This window comes from Psilocybe cubensis, chromosome 1, assembly GCF_017499595.1.
Source record: "Psilocybe cubensis strain MGC-MH-2018 chromosome 1, whole genome shotgun sequence".
Lineage (NCBI taxonomy): Eukaryota > Fungi > Basidiomycota > Agaricomycetes > Agaricales > Agrocybaceae > Psilocybe > Psilocybe cubensis.
Window position 1 is genome coordinate 2,468,494 of NC_062999.1, and position 19,438 is coordinate 2,487,931.

At 46.9% G+C, this 19,438-nt stretch overlaps 10 protein-coding genes across 10 annotated transcripts; 3 read left to right on the forward strand and 7 right to left on the reverse strand.

Moving 5' to 3' along the window:
* Window positions 1-53: 53 nt before the first annotated feature.
* JR316_0000805 (Ino eighty subunit 1) lies at window positions 54-2,030 on the reverse strand (the record flags this gene model as incomplete). The annotated part of the gene is made up of 7 exons (XM_047886619.1): window positions 54-148; window positions 212-298; window positions 359-598; window positions 658-1,279; window positions 1,339-1,404; window positions 1,465-1,637; window positions 1,688-2,030. 7 exons carry the CDS (start codon window positions 2,028-2,030, stop codon window positions 54-56), a joined length of 1,626 nt encoding a protein of 541 aa, XP_047754365.1.
* Window positions 2,031-2,593: 563 nt separating this feature from the next.
* Window positions 2,594-6,939, reverse strand: JR316_0000806 (uncharacterized protein; the record flags this gene model as incomplete). The annotated part of the gene is made up of 4 exons (XM_047886620.1): window positions 2,594-3,768; window positions 3,819-4,042; window positions 4,097-5,796; window positions 5,902-6,939. 4 exons carry the CDS (start codon window positions 6,937-6,939, stop codon window positions 2,594-2,596), a joined length of 4,137 nt encoding a protein of 1,378 aa, XP_047754366.1.
* A 109-nt stretch (window positions 6,940-7,048) lies between these two features.
* JR316_0000807 (putative acyltransferase) lies at window positions 7,049-9,061 on the forward strand (the record flags this gene model as incomplete). Its single annotated transcript, XM_047886621.1, has 8 exons — window positions 7,049-7,283; window positions 7,338-7,507; window positions 7,557-7,676; window positions 7,726-7,926; window positions 7,984-8,098; window positions 8,150-8,564; window positions 8,684-8,837; window positions 8,885-9,061. 8 exons carry the CDS (start codon window positions 7,049-7,051, stop codon window positions 9,059-9,061), a joined length of 1,587 nt encoding a protein of 528 aa, XP_047754367.1.
* Window positions 9,062-9,645: 584 nt separating this feature from the next.
* Window positions 9,646-11,252, forward strand: JR316_0000808 (Ino eighty subunit 1; the record flags this gene model as incomplete). Its single annotated transcript, XM_047886622.1, has 8 exons — window positions 9,646-9,683; window positions 9,740-10,050; window positions 10,106-10,284; window positions 10,339-10,404; window positions 10,457-10,814; window positions 10,876-11,004; window positions 11,060-11,113; window positions 11,164-11,252. The coding sequence occupies 8 exons, from the start codon at window positions 9,646-9,648 to the stop codon at window positions 11,250-11,252; spliced, it is 1,224 nt and encodes a 407-aa protein (XP_047754368.1).
* Window positions 11,253-11,673: 421 nt separating this feature from the next.
* On the reverse strand, window positions 11,674-12,873 carry JR316_0000809 (uncharacterized protein; the record flags this gene model as incomplete). The annotated part of the gene is made up of 2 exons (XM_047886623.1): window positions 11,674-12,458; window positions 12,519-12,873. 2 exons carry the CDS (start codon window positions 12,871-12,873, stop codon window positions 11,674-11,676), a joined length of 1,140 nt encoding a protein of 379 aa, XP_047754369.1.
* A 458-nt stretch (window positions 12,874-13,331) lies between these two features.
* On the reverse strand, window positions 13,332-14,612 carry JR316_0000810 (holo-[acyl-carrier-protein] synthase; the record flags this gene model as incomplete). The annotated part of the gene is made up of 4 exons (XM_047886624.1): window positions 13,332-13,533; window positions 13,598-13,867; window positions 13,923-14,399; window positions 14,455-14,612. The coding sequence occupies 4 exons, from the start codon at window positions 14,610-14,612 to the stop codon at window positions 13,332-13,334; spliced, it is 1,107 nt and encodes a 368-aa protein (XP_047754370.1).
* A 189-nt stretch (window positions 14,613-14,801) lies between these two features.
* JR316_0000811 (putative oxidoreductase DltE) lies at window positions 14,802-15,437 on the reverse strand (the record flags this gene model as incomplete). The annotated part of the gene is made up of 3 exons (XM_047886625.1): window positions 14,802-14,998; window positions 15,053-15,078; window positions 15,139-15,437. 3 exons carry the CDS (start codon window positions 15,435-15,437, stop codon window positions 14,802-14,804), a joined length of 522 nt encoding a protein of 173 aa, XP_047754371.1.
* Window positions 15,438-16,416: 979 nt separating this feature from the next.
* JR316_0000812 (11-beta-hydroxysteroid dehydrogenase-like 3) lies at window positions 16,417-17,076 on the reverse strand (the record flags this gene model as incomplete). The annotated part of the gene is made up of 4 exons (XM_047886626.1): window positions 16,417-16,518; window positions 16,571-16,653; window positions 16,709-16,778; window positions 16,834-17,076. 4 exons carry the CDS (start codon window positions 17,074-17,076, stop codon window positions 16,417-16,419), a joined length of 498 nt encoding a protein of 165 aa, XP_047754372.1.
* Window positions 17,077-17,609: 533 nt separating this feature from the next.
* Window positions 17,610-18,636, forward strand: JR316_0000813 (Tetratricopeptide repeat protein 1; the record flags this gene model as incomplete). The annotated part of the gene is made up of 6 exons (XM_047886627.1): window positions 17,610-17,660; window positions 17,727-18,041; window positions 18,101-18,137; window positions 18,188-18,286; window positions 18,349-18,504; window positions 18,557-18,636. The coding sequence occupies 6 exons, from the start codon at window positions 17,610-17,612 to the stop codon at window positions 18,634-18,636; spliced, it is 738 nt and encodes a 245-aa protein (XP_047754373.1).
* A 32-nt stretch (window positions 18,637-18,668) lies between these two features.
* On the reverse strand, window positions 18,669-19,326 carry JR316_0000814 (Mitochondrial inner membrane protease subunit 1; the record flags this gene model as incomplete). The annotated part of the gene is made up of 4 exons (XM_047886628.1): window positions 18,669-18,725; window positions 18,779-19,120; window positions 19,177-19,236; window positions 19,288-19,326. The coding sequence occupies 4 exons, from the start codon at window positions 19,324-19,326 to the stop codon at window positions 18,669-18,671; spliced, it is 498 nt and encodes a 165-aa protein (XP_047754374.1).
* Window positions 19,327-19,438: the final 112 nt, after the last annotated feature.

Sequence of the window (19,438 nt, forward strand, 5' to 3'; positions counted from 1 at the left end):
GCTTGTAAATAATAAATACTGAGAACCAAGTGATCAAGTGTGGAATTAAGTGCCTAATTAGGTTCGGCAGTGATGCTAGATGAATACGGCGACCGTTCGTATGGCCACCGTTGCTGTGAAAGTTGGTTGATAACTTTCAACCGCTGGACTAAACATGCAATTCATCAGGAAAATCTATGAAAACCGGTAGCACGAGTAAATTGTTACTTACTGTAATCTTGGCGGGTGAATTCATCACCGCCAACTTCATCATCAGAATCAACAAGGGGATCAGTTGACGATATCGCTTTCCATGCCTCTGTAGACAGAAACACAACATTCAAAAAAATATCTCCGCATATATCTAGACAAATCTTACGTTGCAGCATGTTGCGTGGATGCCCATTGTGACGTGAGCGATGTGTGTCTTTTACCGGAGAAGTTGATTTGGAATTGTGTGAACCATATGGCGAGTATCGATTCGACTTTGAGTTATGTTGACTTTCAGATTGCATGGTGCTGCGTCGATGTATTGGTTGTGAAGCAATACGGGAAGGAAACAAACTTGAAAAAGATTCAGCTGGCTCTGGCCCCGATTGCTTTGATGACATATGCCGTCCTATATGCCCATATATCAGACTCCGTTGCGAGAAAAGAAAAGGAAAGAAGATTACTTACGGTCCAACAATGCATCGATCAAGGTGTCCTCCTCAGCATCATCATCGTCGTCATCGAGGTCAAAGTCTAGAGCCATTCTATCCGAGTGTCGGGGTTTCGAAACCTCTTTAGTGGGTTTCGAGGTGGTAGGTTTCTTCTCTTGATGTACACGCTGCTTCCCTTTAATCTTAACAGAAGCGCTGCTCGCATTTCGTTTGCCTTTGGCTTTGACTTCATCGATAATGGACAGAGGTGGATCTTCATCATCGCCAGCAACACTCCCACTAAGGGACGCCTTATTGGAGGCCTTCTCGGCCACTTTCGTGGCCTGGTTATGTATGATACGGTTTCTCTGAAGTATAAGCTTTTGAGCAAGAGCGACTTCTTCAGGAGGTTCTTGATTTTCTTCTTCTACTTCTTCTGGAGTGAGTGTTGTAATGGAAGGAGGGGAAAACTGCTTTGATGAATCAGCAAATGGGTTAGGCGATGGTTCCTCATCATAATCATCTTCGGAAGAGGGTGATTCCAGATAGTTATAGCAAAGCCAAAGGAAAGCCTTTGCACGGGATGCTGAAGAAACATCGGGGCGAAGGAATAGATCAAGAAAGTCTATCCGCCCATTAAAATGGGCTTGCCCTATTGGCTAGTTAATTTCCATTAATAATTAATACATGCAAGTAGCAAGGAAGCATTAAGACATACCCCAGTATGGTGTGCAAGGACAAATATAAGGTTCGTGACACTTGTCGAAGGAGGTGGGCCCGTTTTCTGTACAAATGTAAATAAACACGGACATCTTGTATGGAGTATGCCAATACGAATACGCACACAACGAGCCAGAATGTCAGCCGGCGTTGCTGGTGGACTTGTGGCCTCCTCCGCCAGTAGACTCATCTTCAGTATGTGCTTAATACGAGGGGCGTCCTGCATGTTGCCATTAGTTCGTTGGAGCGATGGAATAGGATGATATGTTCGAATAGCAGTCTTCATTTCAGGAAAGACTGCGGAAGATGTTAATTATGGTCCCAGCCAATTATGCAGGCCTACTCACAGCTCATGGTAGTATTGACGCGTCCAACATTGACTAGCAGCGCAAGCATTGCGAAGTCCAAGGTGAATGTAGGCGATTCATTAAGCTTGTCTTTAAGGGCTTTAGTCGCCTTTGGAGAGTTGAGAATAGCTTTGATGTAAAGCTCGCGGAAGGTCAACTTCTTTCCGTCCGTGCCAGCCGCGTATGGGTCGGAGAATACTTCTTGGGTGTTATCAAAGACGGCTTGAAGAAAGTCGTACTGGATATCCACACGAGTCAGAGGTTCGCCATCTGCGCGTTTGATGGGTATCACTCTTCGCTGAGTCGCCGCCGGCGCAGGACTCGTCCTCCGCGAAGCCGCCATGAAAGAGGGCGGTGATACGTAGGCGGTTTATACGCAAGAACCAATATGACTGAGATTCTCAAGGATGGAGTAAGAGCGAGGAAAAGAACCTTTGTCGGGTCTATGAGTACGCAACGGTATGACGCTGGGTGTCGAGTACAAGTTGCCTTGTCACCGCCAACTCCAAGCATGGAGGGTTTCCATTCCGGGGTTGTTCTCAGATGGAATCACATGACGGCGAATCAATTTAATTAACGAGGACGTGCCTCGACGCGCAGACTCACAGCTACTGTTAACCCAAATTTTTCCAAACACTTTTACAATTCATTGCAAGAACTAGGCCAATAACTGATTAGACAACTAAGATAAACAAATTTCGTAGTCTTTCAAACCTTGTGTACAGGTGATATAAAATGAATGTAGTATATGAATACAGTGTTCGAATAGTAGTTGGATATCGTGTCGTTCAAGGACGAATGGTATATAAACGAGGTCCAAAATAGTATACGCCAGTGAAAGAAAAAGGAGAAAAAAGACAATAAACTAGCACAAAAATGCACAAAAGGAATGAACCAACATTAAGTTTATCTCAAATCTGAGAATGGTTGAGCAATTCTATCGTCGGGTCGCCAGGCGCTCAGAATCCATTCGAGCACGTCTACAACAGCACTGCTTCTATACATGAGGCCATGATCTGCACCTTTCACAACCTTGACAGAACATTGATCTGTTCCCATGGTACGTTCCATCCACCGCACTGCGTTCTCGGCTATCTTCTCGTCTCTATCACCATACCAGATTCTAACACGGTGGGGGTACGAAGAGTAGGAAAATCCCCAGGAGTGGTTTTCATGGTTTAAAATTTGTAAAAGGTCGTTGTGAGTGCCCTTGGCTGACTCTGCGTGTGAGGCAGCAATAAGAGCATTTCCAATAGCCACATGATGGTTGCCTAAGTTGCTTTGAGTTTGACCGAATGATATGTTAAGACTGCTAGGAGCCGGGGAGCCAGGCATCGAGGTGGGGGCATTGGAAGAAGACGTAAAAGAAATCGAGCGACTACCTGTGCTCCTAGGTAGAGAACCCATACTACCATTGCCGTACACCGGTGGCCTGGCAGTATGTAAATTAACATTGTCGATGTCATTTTCGATATTTGCAGCCCAGGATAAATCTTCGAGGCCTAATCCAACATCAATTAGAAGAGATGGCGGAAGATGGGGACTTGAAGGCTCAGAAGACCGAGGGGTTTGGTTTTGACTTTTACTCTTCAACGACCCCATAGACCTCAGGGCTTTCAACTTTTTCCCTGCTGATGTTGGAGCCTTTTCCATAGGCTGTGGCGGGCTTGATGTACCTTTGAATCTATCCAATATTCCCCGAGACGTTTTGCGCTTAGTGACGGGGACCGATCCTTCTTCCGATGCACGACGACCGTACTGAGATACGGGACGCTGTTTGAGGCCAAGAGTACTGCGACTCTCAAAGCGACCGTCGAAATCACGCAAGTCATCATATTCACTAAAGTTGGATCCCATGCTAGGTCGTGGACGAGCTTCAGAGGACACACTGTTGTTAAGGTTGACAGCAGTACTAGTCGATGATTTGGTGGACGGCTTTGACGTAGATGGGGCGGTATATCCTATCCCTTCGTACGCAATAGTAGGGGGTTTACCTATCATCCATGCTTGAATTTTCCATTCTGCGGCTTGTGCGGTCTTCAGGATGCTATTGGGCACATATTTAAGCCATTTGTAACCACCTAAACAAGGTGTCAATTATTTAAATATCTTGCTAATGATAGGAGCTTACTGCTTTCTGTGCCCCCAACCCATGGTGCAAGTAAGCAAATATCCCCAACGATGCGTGATGGCAGCTTGTTCGCGAAGGAAAGAGCATAGGGGGCGCCAGCTGAATGGGCCATTATGCTGCATTGATCAATACGAAGCAAATCTAAAACTTCTTCAACCACGGAGGCCCACTGCATGATGCCCTTGGTGGATTTAGAACGAGGTTCTGTACGACCCAGTCCCCATCTGTAAAGAAAAAATATGAGAAAATTGATTCTAAATTAATGAAGCAGAACGAACCTATCGATGGTTATAAGTCTGAGACCCATACAGCTTGCCATTTCGTCGTACAATCCCATGATATGTCGCACACAACCCAAACCAAGAAAAACGACAACGGGGAATCCTGTAGGACTCCCCAAATCTGACAAGCTTACAGTCAAAGGATTATCCTGAGAAGCATGTGGCGAACGAGTGAGTTTCAAAAGAGTTGTTAATCGCGCAGAGCGAAGATACTGTGCTACCGCTTGTGATGGTGAGTTTTTCGCCATAGATATAAAAGTACCCTGTTCCAGAGGAGATGTTGGATAGTAACTAGAGGGTGCTGATACAGAATATATGGACGCTACACCAGGGTCGGAACGCGGAGAAAGAACACTAGCGTTATCTGATATTGTTGACTGTCGTTTAAGGTATGCTGATGCGGAGCTAGGTGGTGGTACGGGTGGTGGTTTCGGAAGACCTTGGTGGCGGATCGTGCGCTGGACTTCATCTGCGACGCTGTCGATGGAAGAACGTGACAGAAATTCTTCTTCTTCTTCTGCTTCTCCACGTGTTGCATTCCCCAGCTCTGTTTCCACCTCCTCATGTACAGTTGCATGTCCCTGAGAGCTTGGAGAATAAAGAGAGGATGAGCGAACGATTGCCGGTCGCGACCGGACTTGAGCCTCGGGAGGAGCATGATTTCGTATGATTTCTGATATAGAAGGCACAACAGTCTTGCGGGCATCGGCGCTTTCAGTTGTTTTTGGCCTAGGGCTACGGGTTGGATTTGGGCTAGCCTGAAAAGTACGCTGGTCGTCTGGAGTACGGGAAAGAGCCGCCGGAGTGGCAATTTGATTGACAGAAGCCCTAGAGGAACTGGGGCGAACACGGCGGCGGCGTGTACGGGAAGCGGGTGTTGGCATAGAAGAAAAAGCCTCATCGTCGCTGGAATCAGCCGAGGAACTAGATTTCCGCGTCAATTTGGGTCTTGCCTTACCTCCTCCCAGAACGATTCCAGGGGGTGGAGTAGGCAAAGGCGGCTGGTAAAGGGGATGGTGACCGGGGATGCCGAACCGTGGACGACTAATCATGGTTCTCCTAGAAGAACTCAAAGCATCACCGCCGTTCATACCATCGACTAGAGCGTCCATGGTCTCGACGCCGGCAATTGGAGCAGCAACAACGGAGGGAAACACGTCAAAGGAATCGATTGATGGGGTGTAATCATCGGGAGTCCTAGGCGGGGTCTCAGTGTGCTGAGTTGAAGAAGAATTTGAAAAGCGGAGCTGGGGCACAGCAGAAGACGAATCCCAGTTGGACTTTCCCGAGGGGCCTGTCCTGGAGCGTGTCCTTGAGTATTGATTTGTTCCCAGAGGGGGGCGGGGGGTTGAAAAGTCGTCTGCGGGGTCGAAGGATGGGAAAGCATATGTTGGGCCAGGGGTGGAGGGGTCGCTGGTTGGACTGTCTCTGGTGGGAGACGGGCGGCTTGTCCTAGACTTTACAAGGCGGGGGATGGTGGATGGCTTTGGGCGGGGATATGCATCGAAATAGCTGGAGGGGGAGGAGTTTGAGGGGCCAGCGACATCAAAAGAGGGATCAGCGGGTGATGATTTGTCTTTCTCGCGACGAAGAGAAAGAAAAGAGGAGGATTTGCGGGGAATATGCTGGGACGAGTTAGTATTGTGACGGGAGAGAATAGACTGCATCGGATGGATGTAATTAAGGTCAACTTGGTCCTGATGAAATTTTGAAGACAGCTCACACCCAAATGTATCTCCTTTTAGTCTCACATAATTTCTCTATTCTACTACACTCAAACATATTCCCCGCGAGGCACACACTCTTCGGATCCTCTCTATCTCTGTCGGCCCCCATGTTGCAAACGGTGGCACATTGCTCCCCCACGGCAGTCCCAGACGTTCAAGTCCCCCAAACCCACCGCTTTTCAGAAATTCCGTCCATTCTTGCGCCGAAATACCCACGCCTCGTCCCCATACCCCCAATTCTACCAAGTTCACACACTCCTCGTTGACCGACGCGAGCACCCCCAGGTCTACACACAGTCCCCGCAGGTGGAGGCATCGCAGTGCGCCTCCGTTGCTCGGCATAATCTGCACCACCGTCTTATTATCCTTCTGCGCCTCATAATGTAGGCACTCCACCGCGCACGAGGCAAGCACGAGTCGCACCTGCTCCTCAAACACATCGGGATCGCCCGTGCTGACGTGCAATCGTTTCAATGTTGTGGCCCCAGCCAACAGGTTGGTTAGATAGCCATCGACAATGTAGGTGTTTTCTAGGATCAGCTGTGTGATGGGCGTAGTATACTGCAAGGATGGGGGAATAATGTCAAGTTCAGTATCCGTTAACCGGAGCTTGTCGAGGCTCGGGAACCCGAATGCCAGAGATTCATCCCACTCCAGAGATGCGTGCATGCTCAGACGGTCGCGAATAGCGCTGCCGTCAATATGAAGCTCTTTGATTTCCTCTGCATTGCTAATCAACCTGAGAAATCGTTCCGCCTTGACCGCCAATTCTCCTCCAAGCCTAACTCGACGCAGACCTTCTAAACCGAGCAAATGTCTGAGTGATTTCAGTTCTGCCGGCAAAGGTCTACGCTGTGAATCTGTCACAAGAGGTTGGAGAGAAATACCCTCCACTAATGACGCGAGATAAGGGGTTTCGGACAAAGTATCTGCCAATAATATGGCTGCCCTGAAGGTATGTACTGTAGGACAGGGGTAGAGCCTCTTGCGGGCGTGATAAAGCCATGCTGAAGAGACTAGAGAGAGTGCGACAAAATCGCGTGGCCACCAGTCGTTATTGGCGTCGAGGATGAGAGGGACAAGGTCGTTGACGAACGGAGAACGTGCAAGCATGTTGGTTAGTGCTTAAAGGATGTGATGGGAGTGATGTCACAACATGCCGCATCAGGCCCTCGTGGACGCTCTAATAAGCTCTCTCCAATATACCAACTCGACGCGAGGCATGTCCTCCAATACCCCCCTGTACGCTATCCCAATCAGCAAGCGCCCTCCAAATACATGGCTTAGGTTCTTCCAAGCTTTCCTGTTCACCATTCTCTTCAATTCAGCATGCATTATGATCAATGGCTCTCAATTCGTGTTCCTGCTGCCGTTCCGCATTCTACCTTTTAGATGGTCACGAAAGCTGTACTATGCTGGTATACGCTATACAAAGGGTGCATTTGGAAGTCTACAGAGTTCGTTCCTTTTCTAGCCATTCATTCTGCCTACACTGACTCGTTCCAACCCAGTTCTCATGTGCCAGTGGTTTGCTCCGACAAAGCTGCTCATAACATTCGAAACTCAGGGCATGGGCGCGTTCACTCAGGAAGAGATAGACAAGTACATTTTAAAGGATAAGGAGGGCAATGCAGTTGGGCTAGATTTGCCAACCAAGTTCGTACTCATAGCCAATCATCAGGTCAGCATGAGCTATCGCCTTGCCGAGTTGCCCACTTATCCTCCTGCAGGTCTATGCAGACTGGTGGTATGCCTGGTGTCTGACATACTTCATGAGCCCTCAAGGAATTCACCGCTATGTATACATAACCCTCAAGAAGAGCCTTCGTTGGGTGCCCATTGTCGGATGGGTAAGCTTCTGCAATTGGTCCCATGAACCCGATTCCACGTGTTTTATAGGGCATGCAATTCTTCAAATTCATATTCCTTGCCCGATCATGGGCTTCTGACCGACAACAACTGGCAAGAGATCTTGCAACTTTGGGAAGAGAGGCAGAGAGAGAAGGAAAGCCATTGTGTTTCATGCTTTACCCTGAAGGCACTCTGGTCAGCAAGGATACCCGACCGAAGAGTAAAAAGTACGCAGAGAAGATGGGCATAGTAAGTCATGTCTCCAATCTAACATTGAATCACCCTCCGGTTGACGTCGAAAAACAGACAGACATGAAGCACATCCTGTTGCCAAGGTCTACGGGTTTGCACTATAGCTTACGTTCGCTTGCCCCGAGAATACCAGATCTCCGACTTTTTGACCTGACAGTGGCCTATCCTGGTGAGTTGGTACCTTACGAAACTTTTTCGGAACTCATTTCTTGCACTATAGGAATTCCTCCTCTGGGTTATGGACAGGATTATTACACTTTGAGGTCTCTCTTTTTCGACGGCGTGGCACCCCCGGCTGTCCATATACACATCAGGATGTTCGACGTCACAAAGGGAGTTCCAATTGGAAACCTATCAGGAACAACTAGTGCAGCAACACCAGACCCAAAGTCCAAGCGCATAGTTGAGGTCGACATTCCCAGTGACGAGAAGGAAGTATTCGACATATGGCTCAGGAAGCTCTGGCAGGAGAAGGATGACGGGATGGACAAGTTCTTCGAGACAGGGTCGCTTGCCTCCAAAGGAGCACCAACGGTTGAAATTCCTTTAAGACTGCGGCGGAAAAGAGAGATTCTTGATGCTTTCTGTTTCTTCTGGCCAGCGAGTGTTGCATACTTGTGGGGTAGATTACGAGGGTGAGACATGTAGCAATGTACATGTGTAGATTTGATGTACCAACATTTGCCTAACATAACCGTTATCTACCTTCTTGTGCAGCGACCCGCTTTTGTTCAATTTGGGAGACCATGAACAGACTGGTGTCGAGGAACCGTTGGACGCAATTGGAAAGACAGTTTTCCTCGCCTCTTGAGAAGCGGGTGGACGGCGTCCCGGTGACACATCTTGAGAAATGTAAGTTCCAGTATCAGGCGAAACGAGAGAGCACAAACTTGTCCCAGCAAGTCACTGTAAGCTGCTGGACTGTAGAGTTCAACCGGGCCTTTGTGAGGGTCAGCGTATGAGCAAAGTGTCAAGAGAGAGAAGCTCGCACAATTGCCTGTTGGGTTTCAAGAAAAGAAGCCAACTCTTTCTAAAGAACAGTGAGCACGGGAGCACGGGCATGGAAGTTGAGGAAACTCACTTGAGTCGCCTCGTCGAATTTTTCGGCCATGATGATGGTGACCAAGTTTGAAAGAATGATGACCGTGTTCCCACTCGGGCATGCTCACATAAGCATTTGATGGATGACCTCTTTTAGGCAAATTGAGCCCGGCACAAACGGGTGCTGTCGGACGAAATACCCAGACGTTCCTCTTCTATTTCAATCTAACAGTGTTCGTGTTCCACGATGCCTTCTTAGTAAAGTCGTGTTTGTCTATGCAACGTCTGCCGGTCTTTCTTTTCTCTTTTCAGCCATTTGAGCTCGCTTATATCCATGCTATTGTCGATGGGCTCAAAGCCGGTGCAACCACGCTTTCCGCCCAAAAGCCTTGTCTACAGCATTTCTATGTGTATATTCACACTCTCTTTGATTGACTAGCTGACCCTGCGGCTCGAACTCACCGGACTGAAAATCCTCATTGACTAGGATATTTACACGTGAGTTCCATTCTTGGGCAGTCTTCGTTGACCGTTTGCTGATCTATATTAGTATATAGTCGAGAAACTTTGAAGGGTCCTTTTCTGTTGACTTTGCGCATCTGCCCGTGGGCCTGCCTCGTGCTCGTGCTATCTATCATGTATCTTTTTCCGACGGTACCCACGTCCCAGGAGGCCATGCCCTCTACCTTCGCCATGGATAGTATTCCAGCAACGTCCGTTCTGAATCTCTAGCGTTTGTCCTGCCCGATCTAACACATGAATTATCCAGGCGAGTCGGATACCTGAGCCGCAAAGCTCTACCGATCAAACGAAATGACGCCGAGCCTCTCACTCGCGAGGATGTTCAATATGATCTGCTTGAATATCTCTTTACCAACTCTGATGCTGTTTTCACTGATCCTCTTTCCCCAACCGGGCCCAAGATGACGTTCGGTACTCTTTACGCATCCACTGTTATCAACTCCAGCAAATGCTCCAAGGTTCTAAAAGACAAAATGATTGAAGCGCCTGCATTCAAACTCGAATTTGCGAAGATAGCTCTTCTAACCAACGTCGGGCGCATTAACACTACCATGGCTTGTGAGGAGTTCTCCTTATCTATTCATAACATGAACTAAATTATATGACATCACAGTCTTTCCGGAAATGAAGACGGCCCTAAGAACATACCATCCGGTACCTTCATTACAGAAGACTGACGGCAATGCACAAGATGCCCCACGTATCAAAAATTGTCTCAAGGCTGCTAACCTTCCCTCAGAAATAAGACCGGAAGATGTACCAGCCTCACCTGAGGATGTTCTCGACAAACTTGTGTGACCTATTTTTTATTAATCAACTAACTGTCGTGCTTATATGCCTTCCAAGAGATCTGGCCAAAGGCCTTCGACAAGTGTAGTCAACATGGTTTTCCTTCTTGCTAGTCATGCAGCAGTGAGATTTGCGTTACTGGGTTTCTTGTTTCTTGCTCTGATAGTCCATGCAGCCTCTTTCCAGTATCCATTTTGACGGAAATTTAAATTTTTTGGACCTTTTTCTTTCTAGCAACCGCTTCGCTTCTGCAGACCGCGGAAGGGCTTTTTTGTGGCTGCTATATCACTATATAGAAGATTGCGAAGGCACTAACCCATTCGACGACTTACACTCAAAAGCCAATCCAGGGAAAATCCCTTCTCTTAGACAGCTCACGGCATCAGAGCAAAGACGAGAGAACGTAGATCTTCCCGAAGAAATCCAATGGGGTCTCAAGATGTCAAATCAACGGAATGTTTTTCTTCAAAAGCTTGTCGCAGCTAATGAAGGGGAAAAGAAAGCTAGAGCAATCGCTCCTCACTTTGTCACAGGTGATTCATGTCATTTTTCAATCCTGCCCTCATATTTACATTTTTTATTTTTATTTTTCAGCATCTGGAAGCAATATTCCACGAACACCGCGCCAATTGCAAGACAACCCTAAAGATGAAGCGGCTTTTCTTTTTTACGTACCGAGTCAAGACAATCAGCCTCCTCAACGTCCTCAACAAATACCTATTTGTAAGTCTTGCCCTAATCTTATCCCATCATTTCTCTTCACAGTCATTCTTTCTAGACGCAGCTGGCCATCGCGTGACTCGCTCTACAAATGAACGCACTATGTTTCAACGTATGCCTAAAGTTGATCATCTTTCTACAACCATTGATTTTCCTTCTCAGACGCTTGGCATCTAGCAACCTCTGTCGATCCCTTGGTTGATTCCGACGACGAAATGATTGACCATCATAATCGAGTGGAATATAGTTAAGCCTTTCTAAAGCCTTTCAAAAGTGTATCTAACGAGTTGGCAGGTCGCCGACTGAGCGTCATCTCCAGGATACGTAGGAGGGAGCAAGCACCGCCACCTCAACCGCCATGATACTGGTTGTACCTTCTGAGATCTTGCCAAACTCAAATGAACGGTTTATTTTTTGGAATTGTAGGGCACATATCCTTTGTATAAGTATTGCAATAAACTACCTACAGCTACTATCTTTAAAACACGCCAGGACAAAAAGGGATCCTGTCCCCAACCCAAGAAATAAATGAACGGAACACAGCTAAAAAGCTGAGTAATAGGAAATCGAACGGTTACGGGTAACCTACATAAATATCTGCTATGGCTCGAACCTCGCGAGCCACGAGTAAGCTGTGAGGACTGCGAAGAAGATATTTATGAATCCTCGACGTCAGAATCCTCCGGGAAGAGCCAGCACTGGATGTTCGAATCCAGTACGGGCACGCGATTGTTGCATCATGTCAGGGGGAGCGCTGCGCCGTCTCCATTTAAGTTGAGCCTCAGCATCTCCTGGGTTAGGAGCAGCTGCCTTGCTCTCAGTGGACAAAGTACGTCGTCTGAGAGTAGATAACATATTATGGGCCGTTTGACCTCTAGAGTTGAGGGCATTGAGGTTGGTCTCTGTAAGTTCAACGGCGCGATATGTGGTAGAAGTTCGTGGAACAACGAGTGTGGTCACGCGCAGCTCCGGGTCAAGCTGTAGTGGTGACTTGGGAGGCAACACAGGCTGTGGTTTTTGCTCTATGGGGGCTGCAGGCTGTGCGCGTATTGGCATTCTCAGCCTACCGACTCCAACGGAAGGCCTTGGCCGAGAAACGGTGATGATAGGTGTTGCATCATGGTGTCCTAACGGGTCTGCTTTACCGTGGCGTGAAATGAGGCGTGCCGAAATCTGGTCGAGTGAAGGTAATGCACGAGGTGGTCCGACTTTCTCGTATTTCGACTGCTTGGATTGTTCCTCTGGCAATCTGAAGTCAACCTGTTCTATCCAAGTATGTGGGACAGCACCTCGGTCCTCATTCAAGGACTCGAATAAGGCTAGGGGAGAAACCAAGCCAGGGGATGGAAGGCTATAATGAAAAATAGCAGGTGACTCGGGAGGTGTCTTTGGGGTAACTGTGGCGGTTGGAGAAGGAGGTGCTTGGACTTTGGATAGGAAAAGGGCACGTCTTTCCACTGGAGCAAACGTTAGAAAGTTAGAAAAACGAGCCATCGATCGTAGACGGAACTACGAACATTGCTTGTTCTTATGAACCTTGAGCGCAATCTCTTTGCGCAAATCCACATCTTTCTTTCCGCCACTATAGGCAGACCTTTCTTTAGTCGCATTCAACAAAGCCTGGAATCTGTCATTGTCCAATCCTTTCGATTGTTTGGCAGGATCTGGGTTTAAAGGGGAACGAGGAGAGAGAACACGTTTAAAGCTGGATATAGTCGGGGGAGGGGTTAAGTGAACGGCCCTAAAGCCGTCATCGTCCTGAATAGTGTTGAAGGCGAGAGAGGAAAATGGGGAAGATGGTTCAATTGGAGGAACTTCTGGCGGGGCGAGAGAGATCGAAATTTGGGGGATGGGGGAGGAAGAATAATCCATAGTAGAGAAAGAGCGAGTAAGAAGTATTAGAGCAGACAAAATAAAGGAATTAATCAACGGGCGACCAGCACCAAGCAAAAATGCAACGATGAAGGGAGCACCTTACAAGAAAAAGAACAAGAAACGCTAGCACAAACGGAGGGCGAGCAAGCTCTCACGGCAAGGTCACAGACTTGATCATATACTATCACGCGTTACCATCTTGGCTCAAGTATTATGTTTTCCGTTGCACAGATCGCCGTACGCAGCCTGACAACCGGAATCAGGTCTAAATCAGATTCCAAGAATCGCGATACGCAGTTCTCATCGAGTGAGTCTGTATGTTGTATCTGAATTCTCATAGTAACTGGCACTGTACTGATATATTGCATCATAACTACTGAGCCTGGATGTAATTCGAGATCGTTCTCAGCCAAATCTCCACTGAGGATTGGCGCCTCGACGGCCAGAAGATTTTTCTAGAGTTTTTCTTCAGCAACTGCCTCAGCTAATTTCTCTTTAAATAGCTTTTCGGCGTTGGCCCATGTTGGTGCAGTTTGGCGCGATGGGAAGTCAAGGAGGGACGGGAGCAAATCTCCGCTGAATTGCTCTGAAGCTTCCCTGGGAAGAAGTGTGGGCAAGTGATCGATAGAAATCACAGAAAGTGGTGGATTTCCCTCTCTGTAGAAATTGTAATCAACAAGAGTCTTTATGATTACCATCAATTAGAACCAGATAAACTTACCCGACTTGAACAGGAACAGTGGGGTTGTCGAACGTGGTATTGATATTATAGATTGGAATGGGATTGAAGGGGTTTGTTGTATCGCAGCTGACATCTACGACAACCGACAGCCGACGCTGTTTTCCGACAGCGGCAATCGTTCGCTCGTTGATAAAGGGCGGGATTTTGGAAGAAAGATAAATGCAGTTGACAAAGATATCCACATCTAGAATTTCACTGAATGGACCTCCTTTGGCGGTCTCCGCCATATCCCACTTCAGTATGTCATCCCTGATGGTACTATTTTTAGAACATGATTGAAGTTTTCAGAACATAGATAACGTACTCGTCGAGCCCAATTTTTCTGAAAAGATCGACAGCACCACGGCCACAACGACCAAGAGCACCGATGACAAGCGCCTTAACACCTTTACCGCTTCCTCCCAAGAGCTCCCGAACACTGTTGATCATATCAGTCTCATTTTCATAGGGAGTGAGAAGGCCTAAGGGTTGGCCCTTTCGTTGAGCAGCAAGGGCCAGAGCACCCGCAGCCGCACCAGCGAAGCCGGCATGGAAACCGAAGGCGGCGACTCGGCGGCCTGAGGTATCGTTGAGGAATTCAATGTCGTATAGGGTTCCACCACCGTGGTGGAAGCGCGAGAGAACTTTGGACCACCCAGCTTGGCGCTTGTAACAATGTGCAAACTGGATGTGGGTATGCGGCAAGGGGTCAGTTGACTCGGGAAGTTCTTTCAATCCAATGATGGGAACAGAAGTCGGGGCAGATGGCCACGAGTTGTTGTCGACAAGCTTGCAACCAACACTATAGATAAGTATGTCAACATAGTATCCATCGATGTGGGAATGTCTAAACTGACGCTTCATATTCCGAGTCATCGAATATGCGCTGCTCGTCGCGTTCGACAAAAATCTCGAAACCGGCGTCGATCAATTTCTTTGAGGTAGTAGGAGTAAGAGCGGACCGTCGCTCAAACTCTTTCTTTTCGCAGCGAAGCCAGAATGCTGGTTTGGACATTTTGTGAGAGGAGTCGGTAAAAAGGGAGACAGATCACAGCACAACTTTAAACTGAAATGTATAGTGACTCGAATGATAAGATCAAGTAACCATCGGCCGACATACAGTTTGTAGCTGCTGGTCATGAACAAATATTAGCACAGCCACGATCACTCAGTGTGGCGCATGTATGGACGACAATGGTAATTATTATGCCCCTTGCGATTCTCTTGTCTTCTGTATCCCTAGTGCTGCCTCCGCCTTCCCTTCCTCGTACTTTTCGAAGGCTGACTTGGACGTTCCAACTGCAATGTGTGCGTCCCCCCTTTGAAGTCCTTCCATGGTCTCTTTCGTAAATTGATCAAGAGGCATCCAAAACTTGGACAACATAGGGGTTGTTCCTTGCGCTTAGTATCCAGATGTCAGGATATGAACAACGCGGAGAGGTCCGAGAGCCTCACCATCGTGTAACTCTGATTCAACCAGTCTATGCCATATAAAGTCAGCATCATGGTGAGGCATCGAATGATATAGTGTGCCAACGAACGGTGGTATTATCTCCATGACGTGAACATTTGTCGCATGGAGCTGGGCACGCAGGGATGTTGTAAAACTGTGAAGAGCGGCTTTGGATAGGACCCCTGACAATAGGCCCAGAGGACGTTCCTTCGGACGGACAAAAATTTTGAAAATCGACCCCTTCGGACGTTCCGAAACCGGACAGAAATCCCAGATTTTGAGCAAAATGTCGTTCCAAAAATCCGGACAGAAAAGTTGCAGGACCGCCGAGGTCGATCCAAAAACCGGACATATATCGTGATCAACGACCCTCAAAATATAAGTCATCGGTTAGTATAGAGGCTGAGCGTGTAGTCGCTCCCGCCCTTCGTATTGTGATACTACGTCGTTGTTTCTAATCTCAATATCGCCTTTTTAGTATTTTGCCCTTAGTAAACCCATAGTTCAAGAGAATAAAAAAGGCAATGAAAATGTTTGCAAAGCGAAATTTAGATATTATTACATAGATTTTCTGCATCACACATTCAATTGTAGTTCCTTTTTCTTGATGATAGGATTCAGATTGGCAAAGGTAAAGTGGACTATCAGTTGGAGCTGTTTCGATGTAGTGACTAATGATCACGCCGTACTTTAGTCATTGCTTTGAGTGAGAAACCAAACGGAAAGCACTCACGAAACCAGCCGGTTGCGACTACTACCAATGTCTGTGCCCTTTCAAAAGCATCTTTTCAAGTCTTCGAGCACAGTCATGGCCTCTACTTCACTGCAAGACCCACCAAAACTGCCTTGCTCAATGTATCTGAATTTGCACACCTGCCTTCCTGCAAGTTACTCACCCTCCTCTATCATAAACCCTTGTCTGTCACTGCAGCAGGTTTTGAAGTTCATGCGCAAGATATTTCGCTTTACAAGACATTGGTTGAGGGAGTAGGGAGCATCAAAAAAGCGATGAAAATGTTTGCAAAGCGAAACCTAGATAGTAGTACATAGCTTTTTTTGCATCGCATACTCGTTTTATGGTTTTGTATTGTACTAGGCAGGTTTTTTTTTATTACAGTGATTCTTAACATTGTTCTGAAGCGTCCCATTTGCGACTGAACTCAGCTGAACGCGCGCAGCGGCGAAAAAATCGATTTTTAGGCCTGTCCGGACACAAATTGGGCCTCCCGAGGGTTGTTCCCGATTTCCGGACAAATTTTTGAAAAAATTGGTAGGTCGTTCTATATCCGGACAGAAATTTTGAAAATCGCGACGGACAAAAAACCCAAAAATCGACCTTTTTCGGGAACGTCCTCTGGGCCTATTGTCAGGGGTCCTCTTTGGATGCACAATAATTTGGCATCATGGGGTTCGGCACAATGGCCAAGCCTGATGTCACTGTGATAATGAAAGAAGGACGCCCTTGTTCCTGGTAATGTATGAGCAGTGCAGTTCTCTACCGCGCGGAGAACCTAGCCCACCGAGAGTTTTAAGAAATGTGGCAATATATAGGTTATCAAGGAGACAACCGAGAGGTAATTCACATTAAACTCTTCCACAATACCTAAGGTTCGTGCATTTCAGAAACCTGCACATCGACAAACACATAAAATACATACTAGACAGCTCAATCCCCTTTTTGAAGTGGAATATATGCTGTATTCCTGCGTTTAAAATGATTGTGTCTAACTGCCAATATCTCCATTAGTGTATACTTGCCGACATAAAATGCATTCAATCCAACCTCAGGAAAATGGGCAATCAGTTCATCCATGTTCTTCTTCATCGTCTCTAGGTTTACACTCAAGTCAAATGAAACTGCGTGGAGATCAGCCTTTTCGAGTTCTTCTAGACGTTCTTTGCGACGACCGGTTGCAATGACTTTAGGTCGGCTGGGAAGTCTGGCTAAATTGAGTGCAAGAGCACGCCCAATGCCGGAGGTGGCACCAGTAACGAGAATGCATTTAGAGTCGTCTATGGATGGCATGGTGAGGTTGCTGAACTTGATGAAGGATCCTGAGAACTATTTTAATAAGAACGTCCAATTTATACTATGAGTATTACTCACACCTTTGCATGACTTCAGCATAGCATGTAATTTATGGATCCAATAGTAAACCCCAAAGTGGAACCCTGATCCCCATGCTGAAGGGAATTTTAACAGTAAAGTTCAGGGTACAGTAGTCCTAATGACATCAACGCGGCGAGTCCGGGAATAACAAGTAACTGTCGTCGTATTTTTCTCCTGACCATATACTTTTGCGACTTCATATTTCTATAAATTCATGCATTTAAAGATCGGCCACTAATCCCACAGAGTACATACGACATGAAGACCAGGCGCAAGTATTATTGTGCAAGTATTATTGTTGCTATGACGCACATTAGTTTTACAATCCGATCTTCATCTTATCTTATCTGGCTCATTGTCCCAAACACCAAACAAACTGTTGGCATTGCTTAGTCGCTGAGCCATACCTCTAAAATAAAGTCACTTCCACTTGTTTCCAACTACTTACCATGTCATCAAAGGATAACGATAAAGTATCCCAGGAAACACCTTTGGAGGAAGTAAGTAAGTCCATCACAGGGGATATACGTGCAAGGATTTCAGTAACCATCCACTCATCCTTGTAGGACTATCTGGAGGTCGCAAACGAGAGGAAACAAGAAGGCAATGACCATTTCCGCGCTGGAAAGTGGAATGAGGCCCTAGTTGCGTATCGATCGGCGCTTAACTGTCTTCCAAAAAGGCCTGCAAGTCCCCGGGCGGAGAAATCTCAGTTAGGGGAGGATGATGAAGGAGGAGAACCAGAACCAACTCCCGATTTGCCCAAGGCTGAGGAAGATGTCATCGACTTATCATCTCCGGCTGTTAGTGAGGTTGACAAGGAGGCAGCGCGTCTTCGGGCAGTGCTGAACGCGAACATGGGCGCATGCTTTGTAAAACTGGTGAGTGTGGAGTGTGTGGGCAACGTTGCTTGGAGAAGAATTGATTTTGAATTCTCTAGGGTGACCACAAAGAGGCCGTGAAGCTATGTACCGAAGGTAGCCAAGTCTGATTGCTGCGCAAAATGTTGGTATTGAACACTCGTTAGCAATTCGCGACGACCCAACGTATATCAAGGCTCGAGAAAGAAGGGCGGCATCTAATGATGCGCTAAACACATGGACGAGCCTTACCTCTGTTCAAGAAGGTACGTGTCCTGAATGTCATACACGTAACTTGACAACTGATCATGAACCATTTCAAATGTAGATTATGAAGCTCTCCTCAAATTAATCGATTCGCCCTCTCAACAATCTGATATCAGGCGGAAACTCCAACTACTGAAACCACGTTTAGAAGCAGCACAGAAACGCGAAACGGATGAAATGTTGGGTAAACTGAAAAGCCTGGGTAATAGTATATTAGGTTCGTGGCTACACACTTGAACCTCATGACGGTGGATATTCATTTTGACCAGGAAACTTTGGGCTTTCAACGGACAACTTCAAGTTTGAGCCAAATGGTTCTGGGGGATATTCAATGAACTTTACTCGTTGAGGGTTTCATCAATTGTGATATGCGATAAAATATCATTCGATATATGATATCTGGTTTGTAAAGACTTTGAAAGAATTGAGTGGCCAAACCTAGATTTCACACAGGTTAGGTGCAGTCTCTGTGGCAAGACAATATTGCGTACCCTCGCAAACACTCGCCCTTTGACGAGTCCTATAGGAACAGGCCCGTACATGCGCGAATCACGCGATGCTAAGGCATTGTCTCCGCTTATCCATACATGGCCTTTGGGAACGACAACATGCTCTGTGGATGGGTAGACCACGCCACTAGGATCTACACAAACTATGTCTCCGGGCAAACCAATCAAGCGCTTGCATATAACTTTTGTGGGTTCGATGGGGGACCTGACTATGAGAAGATCACCGCGTTTCATCTTGTCTGGAAAAAGGCGGTATGTAATAAAGTCTTCTATAACAATTTCACCCTCTACGGCGAAAGTGGGTAACATCGAGGGGCCAGCCATCTAATGCATGCGGAAGAGTGAGCAAAAGACATTGGATATAGATTGACATTACTCACAAAACTGAAGCGACCGACATATGTCATAAAAATGTGAACAGCGAAGAGGAAATTGAATACCTATCGGAGTATTAATTATCAGAAGAGCGCTATTTACCCATAATGCCGAACCTTGAAAGATCCTACTGCAGCACGTTTGGAATATCTCATGAACGTTTGGAGTCGATCAGTCCGGAGGCTGTTTGAAGGCCATCGAGAATACGACCTAGTAACGGTAAAAGACCCTGGATAATGACGTGTCCGCAGTGGAATTGAGAGGTTG